Genomic DNA, 14925 nt, shown 5'->3' with positions numbered 1-14925 from the left:
CCCTCTGTGGCAGAGAGTTCCAGAGATTCACCACTCTCTGTGTGAAAAAAGTTCTTCTCATCTCGGTTTTAAAGGATTTCCCCCTTATCCTTAAGCTGTGACCCCTTGTCCTGGACTTCCCTAACATCGGGAACAATCTTCCTGCATCTAGCCTGTCCAACCCCTTAAGAATTTTGTAAGTTTCTATAAGATCCCCTCTCAATTTATTACGAGAGGAATCGTATATAGGAGCAAAGAGGTCCTTCTGCAGTTGTACAGAGCCCTAATGAGACCACATCTGAAGTATTGTGTGTAGTTATGGTCCGCTAATTTGAGGAAGGACATTCTTGCTATTGAGGGAGTGCAGCAGCGTAGGTTTACAATGTTAATTCCCGGGATGGCGGGATTGTCATATGCTGAGAGAATGGAGCAGCTGGGCTTGTACACTCTGGAGTTTAGAAGAATGAGAGGGGATCTCATTGAAACGTATAAGATTGTTAAGGGTTTGGACACGTTAGAGGCAGGAAACATGTTCCCGATGTTGGGTGAGTCCAGAACCAAGGGCCACAGTTTAAGAATAAGGAGTAAGCCATTTAGAACGGAGACGAGGAAACACTTTTTCTCACAGAGAGTGATGAGTCTGTGGAATTCTCTGCCTCAGAGGGCGGTGGAGGCAGGTTCTCTGGATGCTTTCAAGAGAGAGCTAGATGGGGCTCTTAAAAATAGTGGAGTCAGGGGATATGGGGAGAAGGCAGGAACGGGGTACTGATTGGGGATGATCAGCCATGATCATATTGAATGGCGGTGCTAGCCTACTCCTGCACCTATTATCTATTGTCTATTGTCTAATATGTTTCCATGCAACTGAATTGTAATCTACTATACCAAACCAAAATTATTCAGCTGTGATTTAGAGGGATTTTTAAAAGGGGAATTAAATTGCAAGTGGAATTGTCACATTAAATTAAATCAATTTAATTATTCTACATGATAGATTATTCTTTGATTTTATAAGGAATCAAATCAATCGCCATTTCCAAGGCTTATTTTAAATCTGAATATCTGTATACACAAAGCAAGAAAATATGGAAGTTTGCATTTGGTTTAAGTGTTAATCTTGTTTTGTGTATTTCTTTATTTTTATGTTTTCTGAAGTTTCTGCAGTGATCTGAAATGTTATTTTGACTGCCTTCGGAAGGAAGGAATTTGTTAATTTTCACTCAGTTTACATAGTTTATCCATTCGCAGGAGATTGTGAGACTAGGTAGGAGAGTACATAGAAAGCATTAAGTAAAATCGACATTCAACCCAAGGTGACTTGAAGGAGATCTTTTCCTTTGGTCTTTCACCAAAGGTCTACTCTTTCTTTTCCTGGTATGTCTTATTTACTTTTATCAGAACCTTTCATAAATTTAGAAGTGGACATAAATCTTTTCTATCTACAGCTGAGAAAGGCTGACGAGCCTTGTATCCTGAAAATATCTAAAATCCAAGTTAAAAATGCACTCAGCAGGCCAAGCAGCATCTGTGGAAAGAAAAACAACTGAAACATACTGTCTCATTTTGAAAGGTCTGATGAAGGGTCTTTGACTTGAAATTTCACTTCGTTTTTTTCTTTCCACAGTTGTTGCTGAGCATCTGCATATTTCTGGTTGTGATTCTAACCTGTATTTCAGAACTCCTTCATCGTGAGTTGCTGAGTTGTATCATTGTTTGGGAGATCTGAATGACTATTCACTTTCAGCATGTTTGCAGTTTTGTATGTTCAAATTTGTCAGTTTTCATGATCTTTTGCAGCTAAGTAAATGCCAGTTCGGCTGCATTGGCACTTCATTCTGCACAATAAACGCGATCGGTATTCCAAATAACGCAAGGAATCATGGGTTTTGTCAAAGGTCATTGGTGAAAAAACGAATGAAACGCTGGCTGTATGAACTGTGTATAAATTGTTAAGTATTCTACCAATGAATTAATCTAGAATTCTGTCAACTCAATAGCGAACAGCTGTCACTCTTTTATGAACATTAATTCTATCTTATTTCTATCTCACTTTACAAACCCACCCTCTGGAATTCCACAGACCCTCTCCCGGCAGCGTTGGAGGACATTCTCTCTCTCCAATGGGGTTAACTGACAGCCACTGAATAAGGCAAGAGGTGCAGTTGACTGTCCCTGCCTGTAGGGGAACTGATTCCTCGGGAGTTAGAGCAGAGTTGAGCTGGAGTTAGTGCTTCTTCTCCACGCTGGCTGTAAGCCTGGGACCGCCACTGCTCTGGGTCGGTGTCCCATCACCCCGGACATCTCCGGCCGCCCCCATCAGGGATGGGACACTCGGGAGGGGCCGGGGACGGCAGTGAGACTCCCCTCACAAATCTGCCTCAAATCTGGGGTTATGCAGAAGAGGGGTGCGTGGTTCACCTCTGTATAATAACCCTGTATAATCGGGGAGGGTTGCCCGAGTGAGAATGGAACCCATACACCCAGGCTGTTGGGACAGTGGGGAATAGGAGGGAGAGAGAGAGAGAGGATGGACCGAGAGAGAGGATGGACAAGAGGGTTCCTATCCATGCACATGTCCAAATGTCTTACAAAATGTTATTATACCTGCCTTCGTAACTTCCCCAATGTGAAAAAAGTTGAACCTGAGGTTCTTATTAAATCTTTCCCCTCCCACCTAAGCCCCCTAGTTCTTTTCGATCCCAGTCGACTTTCCTTCCTCCCTTCAGCCCCACCTGTTCCCGTGTCCACCCTCCCTCCGTCCTCCGATGACTTACCTTTACCGTTATATTAATTTGGTTGAGGGACACTGTACGGAAACAGGCACTTTATCCCATCAAGTCCACTCCGATCACCCGTTTGTACCCGCACATCTTTGGAATGTGGAGGAAACCAACGTTATATTGCACAGGGAGAAAGTGCAAATTCCACACAGACAGTGACCCTTGTCAGGGTCTAACCCGGGGCTTGGAATTGGCCAGATCTTCGCCACTATGTCCACATAAGTTCACAAAATAAACCACCACCAATTGGCGCATTTCACAGTAACATCATCAACATCTGCACACCAAGGCGTTTGATGTTTTGTAATATCTTGGTTCTGGTTTGTACCCCAAGGCCTTTCTCTTCCTGTGAATAGTCCCCACCATCTGGCATGTCATCACCTCCACTCAAACTCCGATATTAATGCTGAGAAATTGGCCCTCTCACGCACGTTTTTGTCACTGCTGAGATTTCTGTATGGACCAGTAGAGAAGGGAGAAACAGTGTCACTAACTCCAGTAGCAATTCAACAGCACTTGCAGCACCGGCGACCCGGGTTCGATCCTGACTACGGATGAAACGCAGATCTGTATACACGCAGCAGCTCTGCTGCTGAGAATGTTTATCTCGAGTGACCTATGATCTGGGCATGCGCAGTTGAAATAATGAACTCGCTTATTAGAACCCGAATATTTTTCTTTTCATGGGCCATAAGGAAATGTTTATCAGTGTAAGTTTCTTTGACTACACTGTTAGCTTATTTGACTACAGTGTTAAACTACACTGTCAGGATGTTCTTGTCAAAATAATGTCAAGTTCAAAGGTACTGTTGAGAGAGAGAGAATTGGAAGAGCAAATATGTAAGGAGATAGCAGATATTAGTAGTAAACACATAGTAGTGATTGTGGGAGATTTCAATTTTCCACACATAGACTGTGAAACACATTCTGTAAAAGGGCTGGATGGTTTGGAGTTTGTAAAATGAGTGCAGGATAGTTTTTTGCAGCAATACATAGAGGTACCTACTAGAGAAGGGGCAGTGCTGTACCTCCTGTTAGGAAATGAGACGGGTCAGGTGGCGGAGGTATGTGTTGGGGAGCACTTCGGGTCCAGTGATCACAATACCAGTAGTTTCAATATAATTATGGAGAAGGTCAGAACTGGACCAAAGGTTGAGATTTTTGATTGGAGAAAGGCTAACTTTGATGAGATGCGAAAGGATTTAAAAGGAGTGAATTGGGACATTTTGTTTTATGGGAAGGATGTAGAAGAGAAATGGAGGACATTTAATGGTGAAATTTTAAGTACAGAATCTTTATGTCCCTGTTCGGTTGAAAGGAATAATTGGAAAGAGCCATGGTTTTCAAGGGAAATTGGACACTTGGTTCAGAAAAAGAGAGAGATCTACAATAATTAAAGGCGGCATGGAGTAAATGGGGTGCTTGAGGAGTATAAAGAATGTAAAAAGAATCTTGAGAAAGAAATTAGAAAAGCTAAAAGAAAATATGAGGTTGCTTTGGCAAGGAAGGTAAAAGTAAATCCAAATGGTTTCTACAGCTATATTAATAGCAAAAGGATAACGAGGGATAAAATTGGTCCATTAGAGAGTCAGAATGGACAGCTATCTGCAGAGCCAAAAGAGATGGGGGAGATATTGAACAATTTATTTTCTTCGTTATTCACCAAGGAGAAGGATATTGAATTATGTGAGGTAAGGGAAACAAGTAGAGTAGCTATGGAAACTGAATTGAAAGAAGAGGAAGTACTGACACTTGGAAAAATATAAAAGTGGATAAGTCTCCAGGTCCTGACAGGATATTGCCTAGGACATTGAGGGAAGTCAATAGTCAATTTAATTGTCATTTGGACCCCTTGAGGTCCAAACGAAATGCCGTCTCTGCAGCCATACATTACAAACAAATAGACCCCAGACACAACATAATTTACATTTTACTTAAACATCCATCACATTGCTGTGATGGAAGGCCAAAAAAAAACTTATCTCTCCACTGCACTCTCCCCCCCCCCCCGATGTCAGAGTCAAAGTCAAAGCCCCCGGCTGGCGATGGCGATTGTCCCGCGGCCATTAAAGCCACGCCGGGTGGTGCAAGATCGCACACCGGGTCTTGGTGTTAGAGCCCCCGTCGTGCGCTCGCAGAGTCCCGCGGCCATTCCAAGCCGCGCGGGGCGGTGATGTTAGGCCCTGCTCCAGGAGCTCTTCGACCCCGCAACTCGGGCGGGAGAAGTTGCCGTTGCAGGAGCCCTGAAAGGCGGTCTCCCTCCAGGGATCCGCGGGCTCCCAGTGCCGCCGTCCGCAGACCCGCAATAGCAGCCTCCTAATCTCCGGAGGTCGGGCAGCAGCAGCAGCAGCAGCGCTCCACCACCGCTCCACCCGCTCCGGACTCGGCCAGCTCCACGACGGTGACGGCGAGTTGTCGGCACCAGAGTCCCCGGCTTCTTCTGTTGGAGGCCGCACCTCATTGCAGCCCCAACGACAACGGAGACCCGACAAGAAAAGGTCGGGTCTCCAATGCAGGGAGAGATTTAAAAGTTTCCTCCTCCCTCCCACCCCACCCCCCACCCCCCCCCCCCCCCCCCACACACACACACCCCAACAAAAAATAACAAAAACTACATAGAAACATAGACAGAAAATAATAAAAACGCGGACGGGCTGCAGAGGCCGCTGCTGACCAGAGTCGCGCCGCCTACCGGAAGTTAGTGTAGAAATAGCAGAAATATTTCAAATGTCATCAGAAACGGGAATGGTGCCGGAGGATTGGTGTACTGCGCATGTTGTTCCATTGTTTAAAAAGGGTTCTAAGAGTAAACCTAGCAATTATAGACCTGTTAGTTTGACGTCAGTGGTTGGCAAATTAATGGTAAGGATACTTGGAAATAATATAAATAGGCATCTGGATAAACAGGGTCTGATTAGGAACAGTCAACATGGATTTGTGCCTGGAAGGTCATGTTTGACTAATCTTCTTGAATTTTTTGAAGAGGTTGCTAGGGAAATTGATGAGGGTAAAGTGGTGGATGTTGTCTATATGGACTTCAGAAAGGCCTTTGACAAGGTTCCACATGGAAGGTTGGTTAAGAAGATTCAATTGTTGGGTATTAATGGTGGAGTAGCAAGATGGATTCAACAGTGACTGAATGGGAGAAGCCAGTGAGTAATGGTGGATAGCTGTTTGTCCGGTTGGAGGCCGGTGACTAGTGGGGTGCCTCGGGGATCTGTGTTGGGTCCATGGTTGTTTGTCATATACATCAATGATCTGGATGATGGTGTGGTAAATTGGATTAGTAAGTATACAGATGCTACTAAGATAGGTGATGCCACTGTGCTACTTCGTCTAAGCCCCTCGCACTAAGGAAGTCCTGGTTAATATTGGAGAAGTTAACCACGATAACCCTGGTGCTTTTTAATATTTTCGTAAACTATACGAAATACGATTTATTTCAATCCATAGAGCAATATATTGTTGTGCTAAAGACGGAGAAGAAACTTTCAATTTAAGTCCAGATAATCTGGTGCACTCCAGCAAATATTAGCTAGTTATTATTTGATAGAAGGTTATATACTAGAAAAGTTTTAATGGAGAATTTTAGGATCTGAAACAAGAAGGCTGTGGATGTTAAAGTTTTCAACCTGGTGTCATTAGTTTTTTTTAATTGAGCTGAATCGGGGAATGTGGTTCGAATTCGGGTAAATAGAATTTATGGGCACTGACAGAACAAGATCCAATATGAATTACGTTTCTTGATCCTATGTTCTTTTGTCTCTGGGAAAATCTGAAATTGTTTTACAGTTCGGATGTTTTGTTCAATTAAATAAATTTGCACAAAAATAATTGGATGGATTAGTGGAAATGAAAGAGTTACATTTTTAATTTGATAGAGGTAATGGACAAAATATATTTACATATAATGCTATTCTATAGGTCAACAGCAGAACCAGGATGGTGGAGACACAAAATGGCATCTAAAAGTACAGCCTACATCTGTAACTCCAGTCACAGTAGCCGTTGGTGGTCTTGCTAATGCTGCATTGGGAACTGTTAGCCCTAACAACCTCGCTCAAGTGCAGCTCCAGTCATCGAGTGACCAAGATGTTCAACCTGGCAAAAGACTGAGAAGAGTTGCTTGTTCATGTCCTAACTGCAGAGATGGCGAAGGAAGGTGAGCGGCTTTTTTTAATAGAAATGTTTCTAGGCTTTGAGCCCCTGATCGAAAAGTTCCTGAAATGTATATTCCTGCATTCTTTCGAACTGAGATTGAAACAAGAAGCCACAAAAGGGATTGGACAAAGCTTATAAGTAGAAAGGATAATAACTCTAAAGTACCAATAAGCAAAGAAAAAATGTTCACCATGGAAGCAGAACTTGCGGATGCAGAAAGAAATTTAATAGATACAATAAGCAATGCCGTGAACGGAAGAAAAAAAAAACTCAAAAACAGTTCATAGAGAAATAGTGAAAGAAAACATGGAATCATACTGCATAGCAAAACAGGTCCTCGTCCATACCTACAAGATTGCCTACCTGTGCTAGTAACATTGGGCTGCGTTTGGCACACATCCCTCTCAACCTTTCCTAAACACATACCTAGCTAAGTGTATTTTAAACATTGTAATTATACCTGTCTCCAACATGTACTCTCTCAGCATGTTCCACATTCCACAACCACTGTGAAAAGTTTGCTCTGAAGTTAGTCTTAAATCCCCTTTAAATGTATCCCTTTTCACTTTTAGCCTCTCCTACCCTGGAAAATGACTGTGACATTTGCTTATCTATGCCCCTCATGATTTTATGTATCTCAAGAGCTATCAAGAGTGTTTAATTGTCATTTGTACTGAAAACGGAACGGTGAATTCCTGCTTGCAGCAGCATAACAGGTCTGAAAGCACAGTACTCGGATAACGTAATAAACAAAAACAATATCAATAAATTAAAAACTCCAATATTTAGCCTTGGTACAACCAAGACAATTTGTAGTCCATAGTTTAGTTGGTGTTTGTAGTGTTCAATACCCTGATGGTTGCTGGGAAGAAGCTGGAAGTACCTTCTTCCCAATGGCGAGAGTGAAATGAGAGCATGGCCAGGGTGGTGTGGGTCCTTGATGCTGGCTGCCGTTCTGAGGCAGTGCCTCCTATAGATCCCTTCGATGAAGAGGAGATCAGTACCTGTGATGAACTGGGCTGGTATCTACCACTTTCTGTAATCTCCTTTGTTCCTGGCCATTCAGATTACTAAAAAAAAAGCCATGATGCAACTAGCCATTTGGCTCTCTACCGTACACCTCAAGAGGTTCAAGTGAGTATTCATCAACACAGCACATCTCCTTGGTCTTCAAAGGAAGTGAAGGTATTGATGGGCTTTTTGATTGCATCAATGTTCTGGACCCAGGACAGATCTCCAGAGATATGCATGCACAGGAACTTGAAGCTGTTGGTGCTCTCCATTGTTGATGCAGACTATGCAGAGATGATCCCTATGAGATAACCTCTCGGTCTCTTGTGCTTCAGGGAAAAAATGTCAGAGCCTATCCAGCCTCGCCATATAACTCAAGCCCTCTGCTCCCAGTAATATCCTCGTGAATCTTTCCTGTACCTCTTCCAGCTAATGAGATCTTACCTACATCTGGAATTGCAAACAATATTTCAAGTGTGGTCTCACCAATGCCTTGTACAGCTGAAGCATGTTCGTTAAGCTACATAAGGCAACATAAATTGGATTGATGGAATGTGCTTGTAGAGAGCAGAAGTGAAAATTACTTGAAGGGTAAATGGACAGCAGTGGTTGTAATGCACACATGAAATAAATTTACTGATGAAGTACTGGAAGCCTAAATCCTGGAAACATTTAAAAAGCAATTGAAATTTGTTTGGAGAGACATTGGGGATTTATGAATAGATTCAATGTTGGACATTTAGTCTTGAATTTTAGATTTTGTGTGTGGCTTAGGGTGGAGATGGGAAGACTGGCAGCTTATTTGCAATGTTCTGAAATGTTTTGGGTGCTGAACATCAGGATTTAATGCATAGGAACTGTTCTAAAAATGGCAGATATTTGATTGTGCTGTTACAAAACCAATAATCTACTGTTTATTCAGTGAAATGTAAGACTGGTGTAATGAGCAACTGCAATGAAGAGTGTTTTGTTAGTTGAGGGGAAAATTATGGTGCATGAGAGGTGTTAAGATACGGACATGGATCCTGGTATTTTAAATAAAGTGGGCAATGATATTAAAAGCTGTGCATCTATGAAAAGTATGTAAGGTCTTTAATGATGGGCTTGACTTGGGGGGGGGGGGATGACACTGATCAATATTTGTGCATAAGGCTGTGCTGGTGATGTCTCTGTAAGCTGTAAGCAATAATAGTGTGTCCAAGGAATGCACATGGCCATTGTGTCATGTAGGTCATAGAATCCTAGATATCCTTGATTACTGCTAACAAAACAGCAGTGAAATGGCCTCCAGACAATTAATGCTCCCTCTTGGATCAAGCGATAGCCTGGCCCTATCACATTCAGTGGCATATCTCTGTCAAAATCAGGCTGCATTGTCTAGGTAACTGAAACCCAAATTCTGTTGACATTTGGAATGGCTCTATACAAGGCTGCAGTCTGGAACATGATAATTGTTGGGTAGAATGGAGGATGGGTAATTGTGCTTGGGGAGTAGTAGGCGGAGGACCACTTTCTGGATAGGATATGACACTGTAAAAATGGAGAGTAGTCCTTGATAATGTTGGCTACTTTCCTGAGGCAGCATAAAGTAGAGATAAAGTCAATGGGGAGAGGCTGGTTTGTGTAATGAACTGGACTGTGTTTGTAACTCTCTGCAATCTTGTGCATAACAGTTGCCGAACCAAGCTGTGATGGATCCAGATAGAATGCTTTCCATGATGCAGCTGCAGAAATTGGATTCTTGCTGAAATTCCTTAGCCTTCTGAGGAAGTAGAGGCTTTCTGTTTTCTTGACCATAATGCCAATATGGCTGGATCAGGTCAAATTGGTGATATTTTCACCAGGAAGCTTCATGTTCTCGATATCTCCACTGCAGCATAATTGATGCAGGACGAGATAAGTACTCCATCCTAGTTCCTGGTTGATGACCAGCTTTCTAATTTTCCTTACTTTGAGGGAGACGTTATCATCTTGACACTAAGTGTTTGATCTCCTTCCAAGAGCAGGCTGAAATGATAGGAATGCCCCAATGGTCCTGCATGAGTTTTTTGAGCAGTTGGTAGAAGCAAACTATGTAAGGCTGGAATACTGCACGATTGGAAACTGGAGGAAAAATCCCCAGAGAAACTTTGAGGTAAAGGTCAAATTACTGGATCACAGCAGCACCTTGCAAACAACATTCATGATAGGTTCTCAATGACCAGAATACTGCAAAATCAGAAGAAGGCAATTTGGAGCAAGTAAGGAGAATGGAAGAATTAAAATGGTCTTATCACAGTTAGCATTGATCAAATCATAAATTAAAAATGAGAAGCGATTAAGGTGGATTGGAAATCAAACTGGAGAAAGGATCTATAGTCTCTGTTAAGGACTTTCACCCAAAAGAATGAGTGCAGAGACAAAGGTAGTGGAAGTGTTCAATATCAAACAAGTCTCCAAATTCACAAGGGTGTTGATTTGGGGGGAGATTATGAAGAACCCTCCTCAAATTTGTCTGTCTTCAGTAATTCATAACCATTCCATTGCATCTTAAATATGTCATAAGGCCATTTGTAAAAGGAGCAGAATTAGGCCACTTGGCCCATCAAGTCTACTACACCATTCAATCATGGATGATCTATCTCTCCCTCCTAAATCCATTCTCTTGCCTTCACCCCATAACCCCTGGCACCCATACTAGTCAAGAATCTATCTCTCTGCTTTAAAACATATCCATTGACTTGGCCTACACAGCTGACACCAAGACTGGGTCCATGGACTATGAGTAAGGCTAAAGTATGCAGTGGGATATAGATTGGTGATAGAAGGGGTAGAGAAATAGCAGATGTGGTTTAATATAAGCAAGTGTGAAGTGGGATCTTGGCATCAAAGTCCAAAGTACCCATAAAATGGCAACATGAGTAAACAGACTTGGGTGGTGGGTATATAGGGCTCTCACTTAACTTTTTTTCCCTGTTGCCAGCCGGGCAACCTTGACAGCTTTTTAGGTTGCGAAATGACAGTTTAGGTGGTCATTTAAGATGGTTTGCATATCCAAGCACCGAAAATTACCATGACATGGCCATAGCATGGGTCGTTATTGCTATTGGTACAGAAACACTCTCGCTTCCCACATAATTTATCCATAACAAAATATACAGGTTGCAAGGAAATTTCTAAAGGCATTTTAGGATAATAGCTGTTAAAACCGACTATACCCATCTGACAGGTTAAACATTACACTCTGACAAGAGATGGCCAAAGGACATAAACGCTGTTTTCATCATTCCCACTTCAGAATTAACGTTAGAATTTCAACTGAAATATCTCCTGACCAAATTTGTGATGTGTATGACCGACTGGAGAAGTAAAACCTGGATAAATCCAACGTATAGTTGTGAATGTTGCTCATTAAATAACTACAGTACTGATACTACATATTAAGAGCATTGAATCCCCTCTAATTCCGTCTCATTTAGACAGATGAGAGGGGATCTTATTGAAACATATAAGATTGTTAATGGTTTAGACACGCTAGAGGCAGAAAACATGTTCCTGATGTTGGGGGAGTCCAGAACCAGGGGCCACAGTTTAAGAATAAGGGGTAAGCAGGGCTCTCGCTTAAATTTTTTTCCCTGTTGCCAGCCGGGCAACCTAGACAGCTTTTTAGGTTGCCAAATGACAGTTTAGGTGGTCATTTAAGATGGCCTGCATGACGCATGCGATAATGTGCTCGGATAAAGTGCGTAGTTACCAGTCGGAATTATACTCAATGAAGCATTCACATATTATTTCTGCTTCAAATAAATTCACAAACTAAACATATTCACCAATCAAGACATGATATATCCCACAATGACATGCAGCAAAATTATAATACAGTATCTCAACTCTTTTTACACATTGTAATTAATGCAATTTCTATTAGTTCTTTCTACTTCCAAACTAAAATGTGGTTGGATTATTCAGCGTATGATCAACCTGTGTCAATAAATCCTGGACCATGGTAACATATATGCTTAACCATGCACACTACAGATTGATGCAAGCATGTTTTCTGTGAAGGACCAAAAATTACCATGACATGGCCATAGCATGGGTCGTTATTGCTATTGGTACAGAAACACTCTCGCTTCCCACATAATTTGTCCACAACAAGATATACAGGTTGCAAGGAAATTTCTATAGGCACGTTATGATAATAGCTGTTAATACCGACTATACCCATCTGACAGGTTAAACATTACACCAACTGACAAGAGATGGCCAAAGGACATAACTGCAGCAAATGTTCTTTTGGTAATATTTAAAGGTGTCAAGATGCCACATTATCAGACATTCAGATTAGATGTACGTGTGGTGAACAGCAATGAAGATACCCAGTTTGTAAGCACCAGATTTAAATAATATGATTGATAAACGCTGTTTCCATCATTCCCACTTCAGAATTAACGTTAAAATTTCAACTGAAATATCTCCTGACCAAATTTGTGATGTATATGATCGACTGTAGAAGTAAAACCTGGATAAATCCAACGTATAGTTGTGAATATTGCTCATTAAATAACTACAGTACTGATACTCCATATTAAGAGCATTGATTTGCCGTTAAAATTAATTCTGTAATAATGTGTCAACGGCAGCAGTGACTATCGAGCACTGCGGTTTTAATGCTTCACGTGTTCACAATATAATTAATCCATCTTTATGGACTAAAACAAAATTTCCAGCACAATAGGGCCAGGGAGGGGTGTGTGTGTGTGAATCAGTGCAGGGTGGATAAATGGCGGGGATGGGGGGAGGGGGGTCAGAAGGCAGTCGGTGCAGAATGGATGGATTGAGGCAGGTGAATTAGTACGTGTTGGTTGGAGTAGGTAAAATTATGAGGGGAGAGCACGGGGGAAGTCAGTGGTGTTGAATTGGGGGGGGGTTCAGTACGGGATGGATGGGGGTAGACAAAAGTGCTGGAGAAATTCAGCGGGTGAGGCAGCATCTATGGAGCAAAGGAAATAGGCAACGCTTCGGGTCGAGACCCTTCTTCAGACTGTTCCCACCCCCCACCCCCTCATTCATCTTGAATGGGAGGATCAGTACAGGATGGATGGGGGGGGGATCAGCACAGGATGAATGGGGGGAGGTGGGTCAGTACAGTGTGGATTGGAGGGTCGGTGCAGGATGAATGGGGGATCACTACAGGATAAATGAGGGGAAGGTGCAGGTTAAATGGAGGGTGGGTCAGTACGGGATGAAGGCGTGGACTAGTACAGGATGGATGGGGGATCAGTACAGGATGGATGGAGGAGTAGTGCAGGATGGATGGGAAGGGGGGTAAGTACAGGATGAATTGGGGGACCAGTGCCGGATGGATGGGGTGGCAGGAGCATCAATGCGAGGTGGATGGGGTGATCAACGCAGGATGAATAGATGGGGGGGGGGGGGGGGGGAGCACAGGGGATGTCAGTGAGTACTGAATAGAGGCGGGGGAATGGGAATCAGTGCAGGATGGAGAGGAGGGGCCCGGAATAAGGGGGGGGGGGGGATGATGCGGGCATACAAGAGAGAGAGAGAGAGGGGGATACGAGGTGGGAAGAAGGAAGGTCAGCGCTCCTTGGACAACATCGCCCCACTGCCTTGGCCGTTGGGATTTCCTCGCCACCGCCTCCCTCTGCCAGCCAACAGGAAGGTGCGGGGGCCGAGCAGTGCAGCTCAAAGATCCTATAGGACAGATCCAAAGATCTATGGTGCAGCTGCTTCAGAAGGGTCGGAGCGAATGACGGGACCCGCACAGCGGCAGCAGCAGCCGCGATAGCGGCTCCATCTTCTCCCCCTCCCTGATAGCGGCCGCTGATTGCAAATCCACTAACTGGCGCTTTCAAAACAAACCCTCCCGCACGCCGAGGCCTCCCCCTAGCTCCCTCCCTCCTCCCTGCCTCGGCGTGCGGGAGGGTTTTGAAAGCGCCGTTAGCGGGTTTGCAAGCGGGCGTGGGTGGAGGAGTTGGAGCCGCTGTCGCGGCCGCTGCTGCCGCTGTTCGGGACCCGTCATTCGCTCCCACCCTTTGTCACCACGCACCTAGTATCTTTGCCCCGCACGATAGCCGTCACCGATACGAAACGTTGCATTCCTTTTCTTCAGAGATGCTGCCTAACGCGTGGAGTTACTCCAGTTTTTTGTGTCTATCTTCGGTATAAACCAAGTTGCCAAGCTGGGTAAAATGACTCTCCGTTTAGGTTGCCCGGCAGCACTTTGGGTGGTCAGTTGCACCCGGGCAACCGCTAATTTCGAGCCCTGGTAAGCCATTTAGAACGGAGACGAGGAAACTTTTTCTCACAGAGAGTTGTGAGTGTGGAATTCGCTGCCTCAGAGGGCGGTGGAGGCAGAGGCATGTTCTCTGGATGCTTTCAAGAGAGAGCTAGATAGGGCTCTTAAAGATAGCAGAGTCGGGGCATATGGGAAGAAGGCAGGAACGGGGTACTGATTGAGGATGATTAGCCATGATCACATTGAATGGCAGTGCTGGCTCGAAGGACCAAATGGCCTACTCCTGCACCTATTGTCTATTGTCTATATGATTTACCCCAGTGAAGGAATCAATAATTTGGAACTTAAAGGTTCTTTATCGATCTGACCCTGCCATGCAATAACGCGCATGCAGCAACTGAGACCAAGCATAAACTGTGTGACTGTTTTGCTGAACACTTGCATTCTGGCTGCCAAGGTCTACTGGATCTCCCGGATGGTGAACATTTTAACTATCTTCTCCATTCCCATGCTGACTTTCTTCCCTCTGCCCACTCCACTGCCAGAGTGAGGTCACATGCAAACTGGAAGGATAGCACCTCGTATTCTGCTTTGGTAGTCTACAATTCCACAGCATAAACATTGAATTCTTAAATTTTAAGTAGAATAACCAACCCCACTGCATAATTCTCTTCTCCTGTGCTCACCGCTTTCTCCCACTACCTTCATTACCCTGTCCCTTCTCGTTTGCTCATCTCCCAGCCCTCCCTACTCCAG

General features: G+C 43.8%; 1 protein-coding gene across 2 annotated transcripts in view; it reads left to right on the top strand.

Moving 5' to 3' along the window:
• sp4 (sp4 transcription factor) overlaps nt 1–14925 on the top strand; it is a 76377-nt gene that overhangs the window by 33247 nt on the left and 28205 nt on the right. For both annotated transcript variants that reach the window (XM_055661415.1, XM_055661423.1), the window contains exon 4: nt 6684–6921. In XM_055661415.1, coding sequence (XP_055517390.1) covers nt 6684–6921 — 238 coding nt within the window. The remainder of the gene's footprint in view (nt 1–6683; nt 6922–14925) is intronic.

The sequence above is a fragment of the Leucoraja erinacea genome, chromosome 2, assembly GCF_028641065.1.
Source record: "Leucoraja erinacea ecotype New England chromosome 2, Leri_hhj_1, whole genome shotgun sequence".
In the NCBI taxonomy this organism is placed as follows: Eukaryota; Metazoa; Chordata; class Chondrichthyes; order Rajiformes; family Rajidae; genus Leucoraja; species Leucoraja erinaceus.
The sequence above is the reverse complement of the archived record's forward strand: the minus strand, read 5'-3'. Positions and strand labels throughout refer to the sequence as shown.